At 33.7% G+C, this 17,864-nt stretch overlaps 2 protein-coding genes across 5 annotated transcripts; one reads left to right on the top strand and one right to left on the bottom strand.

The window, feature by feature from the left end:
- The first annotated feature begins 124 nt into the window (after positions 1-124).
- LOC146939771 (ARF guanine-nucleotide exchange factor GNOM-like) lies at positions 125-7,514 on the top strand. Of its 4 annotated transcripts, none has more exons than XM_085753275.1 (4): positions 125-256; positions 631-704; positions 1,231-2,005; positions 3,304-7,514. In XM_085753275.1, exons 3-4 carry the CDS (start codon positions 1,265-1,267, stop codon positions 6,985-6,987), a joined length of 4,425 nt encoding a protein of 1,474 aa, XP_085609401.1. In that variant the 5' UTR covers positions 125-256; positions 631-704; positions 1,231-1,264; the 3' UTR covers positions 6,988-7,514. The 4 variants fall into 4 exon arrangements, with proteins under 4 accessions (XP_085609401.1, XP_085609398.1, XP_085609399.1 ...); XM_085753272.1 differs by having other exon boundaries at positions 617-704; XM_085753273.1 differs by having other exon boundaries at positions 345-704.
- A 1,109-nt stretch (positions 7,515-8,623) lies between these two features.
- LOC146939770 (uncharacterized) lies at positions 8,624-12,582 on the bottom strand. The gene is made up of 5 exons (XM_085753271.1): positions 12,276-12,582; positions 12,008-12,141; positions 10,025-10,871; positions 9,400-9,930; positions 8,624-8,944 (listed from the first exon to the last, which is right to left on the bottom strand). The coding sequence occupies exons 3-5, from the start codon at positions 10,853-10,855 to the stop codon at positions 8,837-8,839; spliced, it is 1,470 nt and encodes a 489-aa protein (XP_085609397.1). The 5' UTR covers positions 10,856-10,871; positions 12,008-12,141; positions 12,276-12,582; the 3' UTR covers positions 8,624-8,836.
- Between the last annotated feature and the right edge of the window lie 5,282 nt (positions 12,583-17,864).

Below are 17,864 nucleotides of genomic sequence, written 5' to 3'. Positions count from 1 at the left end.
GAAAAACACAAACTTCTAACTCAGTAATAATCCCAACTCCTAAGCTGAATCCACCAACTTTACTTTTTCATTTTTTTTTTTTTTACTGTTAACATTAAAACCCTAAAAACAAGAAATATGCAATGTTCTATCATAAACAAGTTTCATTGAAGTCACACTGATCTCAACTCAACGGTTTGTTTAAACCAAAAATCTCACCGGAAAACCAGCCGGAGTTCTTCGTCGTGCGCCGGAAACTGTAACCAACTCCGTCCAGGTTCCTCTCTCTCTCTCTCTCTCTCTCTCTAGATTTTCCTTCCCTTCTTCTTTCTCGTGCGATTACAGCTTGATTTGCGTCGTTGCAGATCAGAGCTCGGCATCGCGATTCCGCAATTGCGCGCGCTAAATCGCTGCGATTCACAAACATAAGAGACTCTCTTTTGACTTATTCAATCAATGTTTGACTATAGTTATGAATTTAGTAGCAGAAAAAGTAAAGTAGTTTCAAAATCTAACTGCATTGCGATTCAATGATTTTACGTTTGTGTAAAAAAGTGTTTTACACTGATGATATATAGTTATTGTAGCAAGACGGTGAATTGTTATTGAATGTCTTTGTAAAATTTATTTGCACCAGATAATTGTGTTCAGGTAGATCAGAGCTCCACTTTGCACGGTGATTCTTCAACCATTGCGCGCTAAAGCTGTTGCGCCGTGTCTCATAGGTTTACTCTCTTAGTAGTACTTCATTTTATCATTTTAATAGTGTTTGTAGAAAATCATTTTTAACCTTAAAATGAAAAGCTGATCTTACTTTTTTCTAAAAACAAGGAACTTAAGAGTAGGAGGTTCGGATTTTTTTTTTTAAAAAAAAAGGATTTTTTAGCTAGTAAACAAATCGAGATTAGCTTCAGAAAAATCTCTAAAAGGAAATCTCTAGATTTTTTTAAAACAAAAACAATTACACCCTATATTACTTCTTAAAATCTTACTGCACTGTGGCAATATGACGATTCATGCTTTTACATTTGTGTAAAATTGTTACGCTGTGGATATATAGTTCTCTTGTAGCGAGATGGTGAATTATGATTGGACGACTTTGTTTTGTAGAATTTGTTTAGATTTGTCCATACATAGTTATAGTTATTAGATTCTTACAATGTTTGGTTAGTGGAAAACCTTGCTATTTATTGTCTTTTAAGTTTTATAGAAGACCTTTGTTCATAATCTCAGTATTTTAACCTCTACCAGATTCTTGCTCTACCGTACAAAGAATATTGAAAAAATGGGACGTCTAAAGCTGCAAACGGGTATCAATTCAATAGAGGAGGAGGAACCTGAAGAATGTGATGCTGCCTGTCCTAGCCGAACAACTTTATCGTGCATGATAAATTCAGAAATTGGTGCTGTTTTGGCTGTAATGAGAAGAAATGTAAGATGGGGAAGTCGTTATATGTCAGGCGATGATCATCTGGAACACACTCTTATTCAGTCTTTTAAGGCATTAAAGAGACAAATATTTTCATGGAACCACCATCAGTGGCAAGCTATTAACCCTACCCTGTATCTACAACCTTTTCTTGATGTGATTCGGTCTGATGAAACTGGTGCAGCAATTACAGGCGTTGCTTTGTCATCTGTTTACAAGATCTTGACGCTTGATGTCATTGATCATAATACTGTCAATGTTGAGGATGCCATTCACTTGGTGGTTGATGCTGTCACTAGCTGCAGATTTGAGGTTACTGATACTTCTTCGGAAGAAGTTGTTTTAATAAAGATACTACAAGTTCTCCTAGCGTGTATGAAAAGTAAAGCATCTGTTATGCTAAGTAACCAACATGTTTGCACCATAGTGAATACTTGTTTTCGTATAGTTCATCAAGCTGGAAACAAAGGTGAGTCATTGCAGCAGATATCACGGTACACGATGCATGAACTTGTTAGGTGTATTTTTTCTCACCTTCAAGACGTCGACAACACAGACCATGCATTGGTTAATGGAAGCTCTAATTTGAAACAAGAGGTATGAGGATAATGTTGCCTTTATTTCAAGGTTTTTTCCATTATTATTCTTTTAGCTGGTGCAAAGAAAAATAATAGAAAGGGAAATTAGGATGGGGTGGGGGGATGCTCTTATATTAATTATTGCTTCTGTTATGCAACACTTGGTCATACGTTATCAGTTTGGTTGTCTGTTCTTCTGACAGAATATTGCCAACCACCTATTCAAGTTGGGGTTAAATTCATTTTTTATCCCTATTGAATTGAAATTTTTGATATTCATCCCCACAAAAATTGTTTTCATTTTAGTTGCTGATGATTGACCGATGAGGACTAACAGCATTATTTTTGTTGAATATAGGGAAACAATTAATAATTTTGTATAGACTAAAATCAAATCTTACCAATCTATAGGAATCAGATTAAAAACTATTAACCCTTTATATTGTAATTTCGGTCATTATATTTTATGCAATAAAAATATACCAGGGATTTTTGGGAGTTTACCACTAGTTGTCTTTTACCTGCTGACCATCTGAACATCCAAGATGGACTTGACACACCTCTCTTTCCCTCTGTTCCCCCAGTCCCCAACAAGAAGAAAATATGTTAACTATGTTTACTGTTTTTCTCCGTATAGTTGGTATTAGGAAAGAGCTCTTCTTTGTGAAGAATTATTGATCATGACACTTAGATAGTCAAATGTTCAGACATTGATAGGGAACTGTTAATTGTTTTGCCTAAACATTACAGTTTTGGCTGTGGGGGGACAAATAAAAGACTGAGAAGAGGGATAAAAATGGAGTATAAATTTTTTTGTATAAATAAAAAACATTTTTAATATTTAAAATTAAAAATAGCAATGTATTAAATTTTTATGGCAATTATAGTTCATTAATTTTTATTAAAACTAAAAAAAAATAATTAAACTATATACATATAATAAATTATTTAGAAAAAATGGATTTGTAAAAAACCAGGAAATAAAATATTTAAAATGATATTTCATATTATTTCTATATTAATATGGTATTATAACTTACAGCAAACACATGAATATGTAGTAGAAAATACAACTAGAAGAAATCACCTACCTAGTTTATAATGTGAATCACTTATGAATGTTGATATTGTTTTAAAATTATTATAGTATTATAACCTATAATCTTCCATAAAAAAAAACTGATAAGAATGTTTGTGGAGGGGGCATTCAGCCACACTTGCTTCCCTCTGTGTCAATCTCTGTTTGGGTTGTCACTTGTCAGGAACTTAATATTTACGATATATCTGAATATTTGTATCTGTTGTTTGTTCCTGCAGACTGGAGGAGGCTTAAATAATGAGTATGCTTTTGGAAGTAGAAAGTTGGAGAATGGCAGCATGAGTTCTGAATATGATAATCAGCCGCTACCCTCAAACTTTGCTTCTAATGCTGCAAGTGTTGTGACAGTAACTATGATGGATGAAAACACAGCGATAGCTCTTACTGGCAAGGAGAGTGCATCATATGACGTGCATCTCATGACTGAACCATATGGTGTTCCTTGCATGGTGGAAATATTTCACTTTTTGTGTTCTTTGCTGAATGTTATTGAGAATATGGAACTTGGTCCTAGATCAAACACTATAGCATTTGATGAAGATGTACCCCTTTTTGCTTTAACTTTAATCAATTCAGCTATAGAACTTGGAGGGCCCTCCATTCACCGTCATCCAAGATTGTTAAGCTTGATCCAGGATGAGCTTTTTCATAATCTGATGCAATTTGGTTTGTCAATGAGTCCACTTATACTTTCAATGGTGTGTAGCATTGTTCTCAATCTTTATCACCATCTTCGTACAGAACTCAAATTACAGCTAGAAGCATTTTTTACTTGTGTCATTTTGAGACTTGCACAAAGCAGATATGGGGCTTCATATCAGCAGCAAGAGGTAGCCATGGAAGCCCTGGTTGACTTCTGCAGGCAAAAGACATTTATGGTTGATATGTATGCTAACTTTGATAGCGACATAACTTGCAGTAATGTCTTCGAAGACCTTGCTAATTTGCTGTCAAGAAGTGCATTTCCTGTGAACTGTCCATTATCTGCCATGCATATTCTTGCTTTGGATGGTCTTATTGCTGTGATACAGGGAATGGCTGAAAGGATAGCCAATGGATCTGCAAACTCAGAATATTCTCCAGTGAATCTTGAAGAGTATATTCCATTCTGGATGGTTAAATGTGAAAATTATGGCGATCCAAATCATTGGGTTGCTTTCACTCGCCGCAGAAAGTACATAAAAAGAAGATTGATGATTGGTGCTGACCACTTCAATCGTGATCCTAAGAAAGGTTTGGAGTTTCTCCAGGGAACACATCTTTTGCCTGACAAACTTGATCCCCAAAGTGTTGCCTGCTTTTTCAGATACACTGCTGGGTTGGATAAGAACCTTGTTGGTGATTTTCTTGGAAATCATGATGAATTTTGTGTTCAGGTTCTTCATGAATTTGCCGGAACATTTGATTTCCAGGATATGAACTTAGACACAGCCCTTCGTCTATTTCTGGAGACTTTCAGGCTGCCTGGAGAGTCACAAAAGATACATAGGGTGCTTGAAGCTTTCTCTGAGAGATACTATGAACAGTCACCACATATCCTAGCTAACAAGGATGCTGCTCTTGTGTTATCATACTCAATGATAATGCTTAATACAGACCAGCACAATGTGCAGGTTAAAAAGAAGATGACAGAGGAGGACTTTATCAGGAATAATAGGCATATAAATGGTGGCAGTGATCTTCCTCGAGAATTCCTAACAGAGATTTATCATTCAATTTGTAAGAATGAAATTCGCACAACCCCTGAACAAGGTGTTGGGTTTCCTGAAATGACACCAAGTCGATGGATTGATTTAATGCATAAGTCAAAGAAAACTGCCCCCTTTATTGTATCTGGTTCCAAGGCCTACCTTGATCATGATATGTTTGCCATAATGTCAGGCCCAACTATTGCTGCCATCTCTGTTGTATTCGATCATGCCGAACATGAAGATGTGTACCAAACATGTATGGACGGATTCTTAGCTATTGCTAAGATTTCTGCCTGCCATCATCTTGAAGACGTTCTTGATGATCTGGTAGTGTCGCTCTGTAAGTTCACTACACTTTTAAACCCATCATTGGTTGAGGAACCAGTCCTTGCCTTTGGAGATGACATGAAAGCAAGAATGGCAACTGTAACAGTGTTCACTATTGCAAATAGGTATGGTGATTACATACGCACAGGTTGGAGAAATATTCTTGATTGCATCTTAAGATTGCACAAGCTAGGTCTTCTTCCTGCCCGTGTTGCCAGTGATGCAGCTGATGAGTCGGAGCTTTCTGCTGAAACTGTGCATGGCAAGCCTATTGTGAATTCTTTATCTTCAGCTCATATGCAATCTATTGGCACGCCAAGGAGATCCTCAGGATTGATGGGTAGGTTTAGTCAACTCTTATCTCTTGACACTGAGGAGCCAAGATCACAACCTACTGAACAACAGCTTGCTGCTCATCAGCGCACTCTTCAAACAATACAGAAGTGTCACATTGACAGCATATTTACAGAGAGTAAATTTCTGCAAGCTAAATCTCTTGAACAGCTTGCAAAGGCACTTATTTGGGCCGCAGGTCGACCTCAAAAAGTTAACAGCACGCCGGAGGATGAAGATACTGCTGTTTTCTGCCTGGAGTTGCTGATTGCAATCACTTTGAATAACAGGGATAGGATAGGGATTCTTTGGCCGGGTGTATATGACCACATATCCAATATCGTTCAGTCAACTGTAATGCCCTGTGCCTTAGTAGAGAAGGCTGTTTTTGGACTCCTGCGGATTTGCCAGCGATTGCTCCCCTACAAGGAAAACATTGCTGATGAACTTTTGAGATCTTTGCAACTCGTCTTAAAGCTTGATGCGCGGGTCGCTGATGCTTACTGTGAACAGATTACTCAGGAAGTCAGCCGCCTTGTGAAGGCAAATGCTTCTCACATAAGATCCCAATTAGGATGGCGTGCAATTACATCACTACTTTCCATCACTGCTAGGCACATAGAAGCATCTGAGGCTGGGTTTGATGCACTTCTTTTCATTATGTCTGATGGTGCCCACTTGCTTCCAGCTAATTATGTTCTCTGTGTAGATACTGCAAGGCAGTTTGCCGAGTCTCGTGTTGGCCAAGCCGAGCGATCTGTGCGGGCACTAGATCTCATGACAGGGTCTGTCAATTGCTTGGCCCAGTGGACTAGCGAGGGTAAGGAAGCAATGGAGGATGAGCAAATGACTAAGTTGTCTAAGGATATTGGAGACATGTGGTTGATACTAGGACAAGGTCTAAGGAAAGTGTGTTTAGACCAGAGAGAGGAGGTTAGAAATCATGCTTTATTATCTTTGCAGAAGTGCTTGACAGGAGCAGATGACATTTATCTCCCATACGGTAAGTGGTTGGACTGTTTCGATCTTGTGATCTTCACTGTGCTTGATGATCTTCTCGAGATTTCACAGGGACACTCTCAGAAGGACTACCGCAATATGGAAGGCACCCTTATCTTAGCAGTGAAGCTCTTGTCCAAAGTTTTCCTTCAATCACTCCCAGTTTTATCACAGTTAACTACCTTCTGCAAGCTATGGTTAGGTGTACTGACCAGAATGGAAAAATATATGAAGGTGAAGGTTAGGGGGAAAAGAAGTGAGAAGCTTCAAGAAACAGTACCCGACCTGCTTAAAAACTCGTTGCTTGCTATGAAAATGAGGGGTATACTGGCCCAGAGGAGTGCATTGGGTGGTGATAGTCTTTGGGAATTAACTTGGCTTCATGTGAATAACATATCACCTTCATTGCAACTTGAGGTATTCCCTGAGCAAGATTCTGAACATTCACAGTACAAACAGGGTGAATCAGTAGGAGGTTTGTTACCTGACGAAAAAGTTTCTGTCCCTTCAAGTGAAATCCCCAACCTTGAAGATGCTGACATTGTTGGTTAATGAGATTCAATGTTGTTTCCACTTGAATGGGTTTTTATGTTCATACTCGTACACATGACCCCTGAAGCTAAAATACTGATTATTCAGAAGAATCATGTTCACTTGTTAATTTTGTTTTGCTAATGATAGATGCAATTACAACAGGAATTCTCAGGCGAAGATTTTATGTCTGTCTAATGTCTAAAATCACATCTCCACATGTTTGTATGTCATTTCCACTTTTTCCCGCCTTACACAGAAGCTTCTCATTCTTAAGAGTTAGTTAAATCAGGTTTGTTAGTTTGTTGTCAAGGAGTTAATTGTGTTGTAACGAAAATCACATTTTCATCTGTCTGTCTGGCATTTCCACTTTATCCTGCCTTCCATAGAAGCGTCATGTTATTAAAAGTTAGTTGAATCAGGTTTGTTAGGTTATTGTTAAGTAGTCAATTGAGTTGTAACCGTGAGAGTACTACCTGATTTGAGACACTGTATATGTATATAAAAGAGTTCATCATATTGAAATAAAACAATTGTAGCATTTTTCAGTTTCCTGATTCGAATCTGAACACTTTTCTTGCATAAATATGTATTACAGTTATAGCTTCAGATAGATTTCAGCTCTCTAGCGGGAACTATTCGCCTCGCTTTCTATCCACGATGCTGCATCAAGGATAGTTAGCCATAAATTTCCAATAATATTTTGTACAGAACCTGAATTCTCTCTAACTGCATGGGTATGACTAGTAGCTCTTATTTTGCTGGCTTTCATATATTTGCCAAGTGTGATAAACCCTGACGCGCTAATGCATTGTTTTTTAAGTATATTAATTGTTATGTTTGTGTCTATGTGATGTATTTAATATTCAGTAGTTACATACATATTTGTATTTTCCTGTTTTGGTACCAAAATTTGGTCTAGGCATGTCATTATGCGTTATGGCATTATCCTGATTGTATTACGTGGACTAGCATATTTCCTTTGCGGAAAATTAGTTCACCTGTCATACCAAAAATAAATTAGTTCACCTGTAGTAGTTGGATGGTAAACAACAGATAATATACAATGTCATTCTTAACTAATAACAGACCTTCTAACTTTCCATAAAAAAGGCCTTGTAAATACTCTTTCTTCCTTCTTTATTTATAAGACAATTAGATTACTCTATTGTTCATAAATATAAGAAATATAGTATACATTTTGAGCGTATTAAATATTGAAATGTCTTTTATACCAACCATTTTTTCACTGTTATTTTTCCTAGAAATGTATATTTTAATACAAATTGATTTCATTCATCAACTCTTGAATGGGTTTGTTTGTCTTTGTGATTTACTCCCTCCGGTCCTATTTATAAGAGAAATTTGAGTCAACAAAGGTTGATGTATTTAGTTAAAAATTTAGTCCAAATACATTAACTTTTGTTTAATATGAATAGAATCAAAGTATCTTTGTGTTAAAGTTTACAGTTGAAATATTAGCAAAGCTCGACCCTATAGGTGTACCATAATTATTAATAAAATCACTAATTGACAAATACCATTTTCATTTTGTGGAATGCAAATAGTAATTGTATGTGCCGCGAAAGAAAGACAAAATTTAGATGCTCGTTTAATGTTTTCAACACTCAATTTAGATCGTTTCACAGGAGGGAGATTATCAAATTCTCTGTTTACCAAGCTCTTAATTCAATTATCACTTCAAAACAGAAGTGGAAAACTTCCTAAGACATTTATTTATTAAAAGTTGAGATTATATGAATACTCTGACAATTATATATGTACATAGCTGAAAATGTCAGAGTACAATCCTACAAGACTCACTTAACTTCTATAGTAATCTATACCGAACAACAAAAACAACTAATCTCTAAATAGTAATTGTTTCTTGAGGTCTGCACTTCCTTATTCTGATATGCACACTTCCATCCTTTATGCTTCCTCCATCCATAAAGTTGCAGCATTGCCTACGTGGTACCTGATTTAAAACAGTCAAATCAAATTATCAATTTTAAAGTCATACTTAAACTCAAAATGCTATAGGAATTTCAATATTATTCAAGTACATTAGCTTTAATGAATAAGAATTTCAAAATCTAATGATGTTTTGTTTTTATTTTGTGGCTGTTTGTATCAACTTAATTCAGTTTATCTACTGGCATAAACACGTGAGACTATTTGAGAGAGAGCTTATGAAAAACAACTTATGACATGTTCATAAGTTGTTTTCAACTTAGTTCCAGAAACTCTTCATATCTTATCAAAATAATTTATAGCTTGTATGTAAACAAATTGACTATATTTTATCTTTTCTTGTAGATATAGCTTATATATAAGCGCTTATGTTATAAGCGCTAATTTAGCTGTTTGTCCAAAAAGGAACTTCGTGTGTGTGTATGGTTGAAAGTGAGAGAGAGGGAGAGAGGGTAGTACATTCTTCCAATATTCTGGATCCAGCTTCAAGGCAGAAACTTTAATTCTCTGCACTTCTCCATCTGCTCTCTTGCACTTCTTTCCTTCCTTGTCAACATGTCTCTTATAGGTAGTGACACTTCCAGTCCTCGCCTTGCTAACCTGATCCAGGAAAAATATAGATGGCTGCTGGCATACGTCAGGGTTCATCCATCGAGTATTGAACGTGAAAGGACCATCACTCGAACTTCGCCATGTTTTAAACGTCTGCAATGGCATCTGCAAATCCGCTGTTATCAACAATGATGTATAGATTTGTATTGTGTAGCCCCAAGAAATAGATATTGACCATCTTCGCCTATGATCGTAACAAACGCTTTGCTGCACTATCCTTGCAGGGTCAAGGTCGTATGCACTGATGAGTTTCTTTAATGAAGACATTTGACTTTGGTCCGGAAACACCGGGTGCAATTGATCAAGGTGATGGAGTGACACAAGCGGTGCCAGAGGGTGCGCGGCTAAAAGACCATATGGATTCCCTCTAATGTCAAGCTGAAAGAAAATAGACCATAAAACAGTAAATTTCCCATAGAATATAGAATAAAGAAAAGTGTGTAGTGTAATTAATGTGTATGTTTTGTTATACCTGATGGAATCCTCTTTCTCTAGTAAGAGATACTCCTAATTCGTTTACACAGGCCCAAACTCTTTGATCAGAACCATAATAATAATAGTATCTATGAAGACAAGAATCCATAATATTGGCTAGTCTAGCTGCTAATGCATAACTGATTGCAATACCACCACCACCAAAAGCCATATCATAAGAATGCATAACATCTTGTTCCACACTCTCAGAATTCCCACCAACATAATACAATTGATTGTGATCATATTTTCCCAACACAGTAACTAAATTCTCGGGGAAAAACACCGTATCATCATCTCCCATTACAAACCACCTAACATTTGGCAAACCAAGTCTAAAGCTTTCGTAAACTATCCGCGATATCCGAACTGCAGATGCAGAGTGCAAGTACCTGAACTTAGTCCATCCCTGTGAGATTTTATATGGAATTAGCATATCGTCCGGCTTCAAATTCTTTGGTTTCTTGTCGAACCAGACAAAACCTCTGCAAGCAGTTGGATTCCACCAAAGCTTGCTGTAGTTGCTACGGCTATGCCACATTTTCGATGAACCAGCGATGCCGAATACAATATGTGAGATGTTTGTAGGTATTGTATCAATGGCAATGACTGAAACATTCTGTATAACATGTAAATGCTCCGGTAATGGAAACCATCGGTCTGGTTTAGCGAATGTTGAATGGATAGCAAGTGATATCGATGCTATAAGGCAGATAATTATGCCAACTCTTATTGAGAATGAAACCAAGTCACCTATTTTTTCTGGTATATAAGGTAATCTTGTTATTTTAAGATGATCATGACAAGATTCCATCCGGTCTTGATTCATCTTTTTCTTCTTCACCCTGTTACATTTGAAAATTGAAATAAAAGAATCAGCAAGAATTCAGATAAATGATTACAACTAAAGATCATAGAGCATTTCAATTACTAAAAATGACAATAAGAATCAATGAAAGGGTGTATTTGATCTTGCATTCTTGATTTGCAGAAGAATCTTTAACAGTGAAACTGCCGCAACTAATCGGTGGATGCACCACCCAACTTTCTTATTGACCAAGGAAACCTAGAAGCTATACACCTTAAATTGTGCTTTTGTAAAAGATCTAAACCACTAGCCACAATAAGCCAAACTCAGATACCTTTTGTTTTTGGTATAACAAACTCAGATACCTTTAGTCAATCATTTAACTCTATGTAGTGGTTATATATGATGTATATAAAACATTGAAATACTCTCTTTAATATTGGACCTATTGTATCTCAAAATGGCTCAACTATAGAGTGAAAGGGTGTCCTTCTAAAACAAAAAATTATTATCAAATTACTTTGTTTTATAATTTCAATTTGTAATTATCCCTACTACCATGAGAGTGCTTCTTCTCTTCACATGAAGTTTTGAACCATAAATGAATGTTTGGATCTTAATATTTATAATAAGTATTACATGTCTTTTATTTAAAAAATGGCCTGAGATTTTACATTGTTTATTGTTTTATCTTCAGCACTAAACACCAATTTTTTAATAAGTTAGATCAATGTATAGATTGTTTTCTGCTCTAATCACTTAAATTGTACTTCAAAACTAGTCAATTTAATTTTGACCAAAGTCAAAAAATTAGAAAATAAAAAATATTTTTGGCTTGTTGATTAAATAAAAATAAATGAACATAAATTCCAGCAAAAGCTGGGATTTACAGAATTTAACAGAATGTGCATAGACAAACAGAATCAAGTTAAACTAATCAATTCAAGGTATACATGCCAAAACAAGAAGAAGAAAAAATCCATTTATTAAACATCACATAAAACTCATCAAGTTATTAAATTTCACCATAAAAAACTAACACTTAAAATGGAAAAAAAAAAAAAAAAAGTATGAGAGAGAGAGAGAGAGAGAGAAACACAACTAAATTTCCAACAATCACGGAAAACAACAGAAACACAAAATTCTTCAAGCAACAAGCATGTTACATCGTACCTTGGCAACAATCTTAATATGAATTCTTCCTTTTTGTTTTGTTTTATTATACGATGATGATGACGACGACGACGATTCTGCTACTCCTATTTGCATACAAGCTATGATATTTCTTATTGCAACCTCCTCTGCCTCTGCAATGAAACAAAACATCAAAATTTTGTTACAAAATTTCCACAAAAAGAAAAACATAAAGGTATAAACTTTAACGTAAAAAAATGAAAATAACAATGACCCAGATGAAAAACATGAACAAGAAGATGATTACCTTGATGAAGATTAAGAATAGAAAAAAAGGGTCTATGATCAGAATATTCCATCTGCAGAATTAGGTAAATTCTGCATTTTTCAGAAATATTTTTTCCTCTTCCTCCTTTTTTTTTTTATTTTATTTTTTTAATTTTTTTTCTTTGTGAAACCCTTAAAATGATCCTGAGTCATCATTGGCCGTTTAAATTTGGTGCATATAAAGGAGAACCTTGCACGTTCCAACACAGTCTGTGGTGAGAAGAGAATTGAACAATTTTGTTGGGTCCTTGTAGGGTACACTTTTTATTATGGAACATTATGGTCATGTCCTATGTTGGTATGGCATTTCATATATACATATACAGTATCATGAAATTCCAAGAAATATATAATATTATAGTAAGATCAAAGGAAATTTCTTTGAAAAGTTTGTTTGTTTGTCTCTATTTTTTCTTTATTTATGTATAATATATTGAATAAGTTAATGGCTTTATGTCGACCACTTATAATAAAGGGTTTATATATTCCAACAGATGGAAGTGCTTTGTTGTATCAGTGGTCCTAATCATGTCCAAATGTCAAATTATATTAGGTCATTTAGCCTACTTTTTTAATTTTTACAACTCCCATCATGTCCAAATGTCAATATACATTAGGTCATTTAGCCAACCTTTTTAATTTCCACAGCATCCATCGTGCTATATATACTCCATGTAAATCAAGACAAATTTTAAAATGCAATTTTTTTGGTGTAAATTTAGGTATATGTGTGGAAAACTTTGAAAATTAATTTCTCAAAATAATTGAAGTGAGTTTAAAGGATTGATCTCTAAAATATATATAATATTTCAGATAAACTGATAAGCGATGAAACGTGAACAAATGTTTACTTTTTGTGTCAAACAATGTTGATTTTTAAACAGGGTTTTACTAACGAGCATCATAAGAGCACACTTTAATCATTCTCAATTAAAAAGTTACGCATTGAAAAAGTTTAATGTTTCAATTTTCGATGCATTAAATACATATGTTTTCATTAAAACTTAATATCTAAAGTTCTTAAAGAGTGTCCTTAAAACACTTCTTAGCATTTTCCATTTAAATATCATCATTTTATTTGTAATATTAAATGTGTGATTCTTGACGAGTTTTCAAGATCTTTAAAAAAAAGTTTTTAAGATGAATAAAATCTATACTTCCAATAAAAGGGATGCATAACCTTTTTGGTATAACCTATTTTTATTATCACTAAATTTTCCTCAGACAATTTTATTCTTAAATCCATTAATTAAAATCTGGTTGATATAAATATGCATTTGTTTAATTCATATAAAAAGGAGGAAAATTATCTTAAGTAGAACAATTTACACTTAAAAGGGAAACATATGCGGATTTTTTTAAGGGACTGCAGAAAAATTATAATGAGATATGATGATATAGATACACCGGTAAGTATTATAAAAAAAGTGGATAGACATGCACGTAATGTTTGTCTTTCTGTTAGTTATATAGAAATGTATAAACTGCAAAAATATCTCTATAATTTTCACGTTGTTATATAAAAAAATAGATTACAAGAGACGCACCTTCTCATATAAGATCCGAAAACATGTCAATTTCAATGATAACAATTGATATATTATTGTGGATGGTACATGATTTCTAATTTACTTACTTGTTTGGTTTGGCGGTGGGGTAACCAAACACACGTCTCAAAACATGTCTACCGTGGAAATGAAGAAGCTAGAAAACTAAGCTTCTAGCTCAACGTGATTTTTGACCGCTAATTTGAAAAAGTAAACGTCGTTCCAAACATAGGCTTAAACTATTCAAATTCATACCGTGTGATTAATTTCAACCAAAAAAATGCTGATTAGTAGTCGAAAGAATTTTCAACAACCATGAAAGTACACAGAGCTTCGGTTGGCGTTTGAATTTTGAAATATCATCACTCATGACTTGCATTTTAAAATAAAAGAAAAATATCATCACTGAGATTGTCTTTGATTGGATGAATTAATTAACGTCAAAAGATATGTGTTTAGAGTTTAGTGGCCCTAAAAATAAGGTGGGTGGTCCAACCAAGGAAAGAAAGATATGAGAATGGGACCAGTAATGGTGATACTTGGAGACAATTCATTGGCTGACTGGCTGCTACCACCTAATAAGTGTTGGATCTCCAGTCCAGTGAGTCCATCACGCACGACACGACTTGGAAGTCCACAGGTAAACCTTCGCCAATCATTCAAACCTTGTACTATATCCTTATTGAGTCTCATCGCTGTATATGAGATCCATTCTTAAAGCATAGTAAGATTTACATAGATTTTGTCTAATAAAAAGGGTATTTAAAAAAAATGTTATTAGCACTCCTCGATTTTTTGTGTTAACCCTTTGATTTTTAAGAGAATGGGTCCCTGAAAATTCCAAGTTCGATCGAGATGCAGGTAAAATTTAATAAAGAATTGTACCACTCAAAAATCAAACTCAGATTATTCACATCAATTCGTCATTTTATAAAGCTCGTTAACCACTTCAACATAATTGATCGGTTAACGCTCCTCAATATTTTTTTTTTAGGAACGCTCCTCAATGTTTAGAAACACACAAGGAAATACTTTTCATAAAATGTTAAAATCAATTTTCTTTAATTTTTAAAAGATGTACTCCTCTCTACCAAATCATTTGTTTTATAAAAAAAATTGTAAAAAAATATAAGTCATTTGCAATATCAATGAAACATTAATTTTACTTTTTTTTATAATACTCTTAACTATTTATTACTCTCTTTTTCGATTCTTTGATTTATTTTTCTCATACAATTAATGAAGGGTAATTTTGAAAAATATCTTACTCATTCCATCAATTGGTCCAATCTTCATTCCACAATCATTCTCCATCAGATAGAGTCTATATGAACAGCCAAAGGGAAGTGTTTTAACAACCAAATATATGCTATGTTGCTTGAAACCTAACACTATAGGAACACAAAAGGGAAGTGTTTTAACAAAGGGTAATTTACTTTCGATATGTAAAGTTGTAGCGCCGAACTTTGCTTTAAAGTATCGTTATTGAGCCCAAAAATGAGTGTTGTTACGCCTTTAACATGATGGATGAGGTAACACTCCCTAAGACCAATTGGTTTTGCTAGGAAGTCGGTTAGTAAGAGATACAGCTCTATGAATCGCAGGGCAGCGAGAAGCTAGAAATGGCTGCAACTCTGTGAGGCATAGACGATATATAGAAATACAACTCTATGAATCTCAGTTAGTTTAAGAGGTTAATAAACGACCATAACACTGAGAGTCACAAAGGTTGTATCCAGTTATAGCTCTGTACCTCGCATTAATGTTTTATCATAACTGAACCTTGTTTAAACCACACTTTCTATCTTGAGGTTTTCTAAAACCTTTCCCAAACTTAACCTTTTATTTCTACCGTTGTGACAAATGTTTTATTTTATTTTCTTACAAACAAATGATCTGTTGAAAAGCTACACGAAGTTATAGCTCCACAATCTATGTGGGATCGAGATTTTTTTATACTATAACTTGGACAATGCATACTTGCACTCAGTCTTTCCATCTTAAAATATTCATAGTGTTTTGAGAGACACCACGTAACATCATGCTTATTTGGTACAATTGAAAATTAAACAACATAAATAGTAGTAGACATTTTTTTATCGAACGACTATACACTTTCAATGTAATTGAATGAAATTTCCCTAAAAAAAACGTAATTGAATGAAATGATTATGGTCGGTATGACTTGGCTTTGAATATGTACATTAAATTGTTAGTGTTATCTTTTAGAAATATGAAGCATGTTTAATTTCATGGCTCAAATATGGAAATTATACCCCACACCCTTACAATTATACTCTCACCCTAAAATTTTACCTAAAATACCTATTATACCCTCTAATTGTTATTTGTCAAATCCTTTCAGCTTTGTATGGGTGTGAAACTTTTTCGGAAAACCTCTATCTCCCTTTCCGTAAAAACAATTTCATCTTCTAGGAAAAATCTTTGCAAGGTTTCCAACCTTCTTCTTCTTTCCATGGTTGCCGGTTTCTTCAATTTTTCCATTTCTTGTTCCAATTATTTTCCCAATTAATATCAATTATATTCAAATTCCACTGCTTCTTGTTTTATCAATTATATTCCAATTCAAGTCCTTCGAGTTTCAATTATATCCAATTGATAGCAGTTTCAACGTTATCACAGAGGAAATTGCTTCTTGTTTCAAATGGATGTCGATTATGTCAGTTTTCAATCGATTAAAAAAGATGAACATACTTTTGTTTCAAATTGATAATCCAATTCCACTGATATTTTTCAAATCTATATCAATTGTACTACTTTCACCACAATTTTATTTTTCCGGTTAAATCACATGGAGGATTCAATTCAAGTGAAATAATACGATATAAAATCCAGTGAAAATGTTTTCCGATATAATTTTCAGAAATGTAGTTTTCCGTAATTATTTCAATCGGAATTGTTTTTCAATGCTTTCCGAAAGAACAAAAACGTATTGGACGTTGATTCACATGGATTCATAAATGTTGAAAAATAAAGGATATTATTGGAATTTTTAATAATATGTAGGGGTGAAGGTACAAGTGATGGGGTACAGGGTAAAATTTCCCTCAAATATTTGTCTAGTGTTCTTGGTGTAGTAATGACAAACATTTGCTCCATACTTTTTTTACATAAATATCAAAAACAAAAATTTGTCTTGTACTTTTTTATATTTATCGGTGGAAATTTAGTCCCATATTTTTTATAGTAAACAACGACAAATGTTTGTCATATATTTTTTATGTATCAACAACAAATATGTATCACATATAATAAAAAAAAACACTTATTTTAAATAATTTTTTAGTGACATACATTTATCCCATATGGTTTTTAATGAATCAATGAAATATTGTTGTAATTGAATATATATATATATATATATATATATATATATATATATATATATATATATATATATATATCCTTATTTATTAATTTTGTTACGTCTGCAGCAACTTAACCTAATTTTTTCCTGCTCATTTGCTTTATTAGGTTTGCAATTATTTAACCTAACAAATTCCATCTAAAAAAATGCATTGCACACCAATTTCATTCCTATCCTCTTGCCTTTTTTTAAGAAAATATTTTCTACCATATCAATGATCAAGTATGATCCTTCTATTTTATACTTTTTTTTGGTCAAAAATTTTATACTTTTTTTTTTGGATTTTTTTTAATTTCATACCTTTTTTTTTTACATCCTTATTTATTAATTTTATACTTTTTTTTTACAATAATTAATGTTAATATTCCCGAAGTCCAATAACTTTAAACCAAATATTCTCATACTTCTTTATTTTCATACGTCTTTAAAATTTTATTTTATGGCAAAGTATTATACCTTTTAACGTATTATTTTATTTATGATGCAGATTATGAATATTATTTTCTACCACTATAAGCCAAGTATTGATAGCTTATTTAGGTGCGAAACTAAAGTCAATTAATATTTGTTGGTTAAAGGATTTTAACCATTAATATGTTATGTTGTTTAATGAATTTTATTTATGAATTTAAAT

Source organism: Medicago sativa, chromosome 3 (genome assembly GCF_051527215.1).
Source record: "Medicago sativa cultivar Bolivia chromosome 3, Bolivia_mono, whole genome shotgun sequence".
NCBI classification, from domain to species: Eukaryota; Viridiplantae; Streptophyta; class Magnoliopsida; order Fabales; family Fabaceae; genus Medicago; species Medicago sativa.
This window is presented reverse-complemented; position numbering and strand designations above follow the sequence as displayed.

Coding starts and splice junctions, on each gene's coding strand:
- LOC146939771 (XM_085753274.1), top strand. CDS start 1,265: ATGGGACGTCTAAAGCTGCAAACGGGTATCAATTCAATAGAGGAGGAG. Junction 2,006..3,303: donor GCTCTAATTTGAAACAAGAG/GTATGAGGATAA, acceptor TTGTTCCTGCAG/ACTGGAGGAGGCTTAAATAA.
- LOC146939770 (XM_085753271.1), bottom strand. CDS start 10,855: ATGAATCAAGACCGGATGGAATCTTGTCATGATCATCTTAAAATAACA. Junction 9,931..10,024: donor GAGAAAGAGGATTCCATCAG/GTATAACAAAAC, acceptor ATTTTCTTTCAG/CTTGACATTAGAGGGAATCC. Junction 8,945..9,399: donor ATCCAGAATATTGGAAGAAT/GTACTACCCTCT, acceptor GTTTTAAATCAG/GTACCACGTAGGCAATGCTG.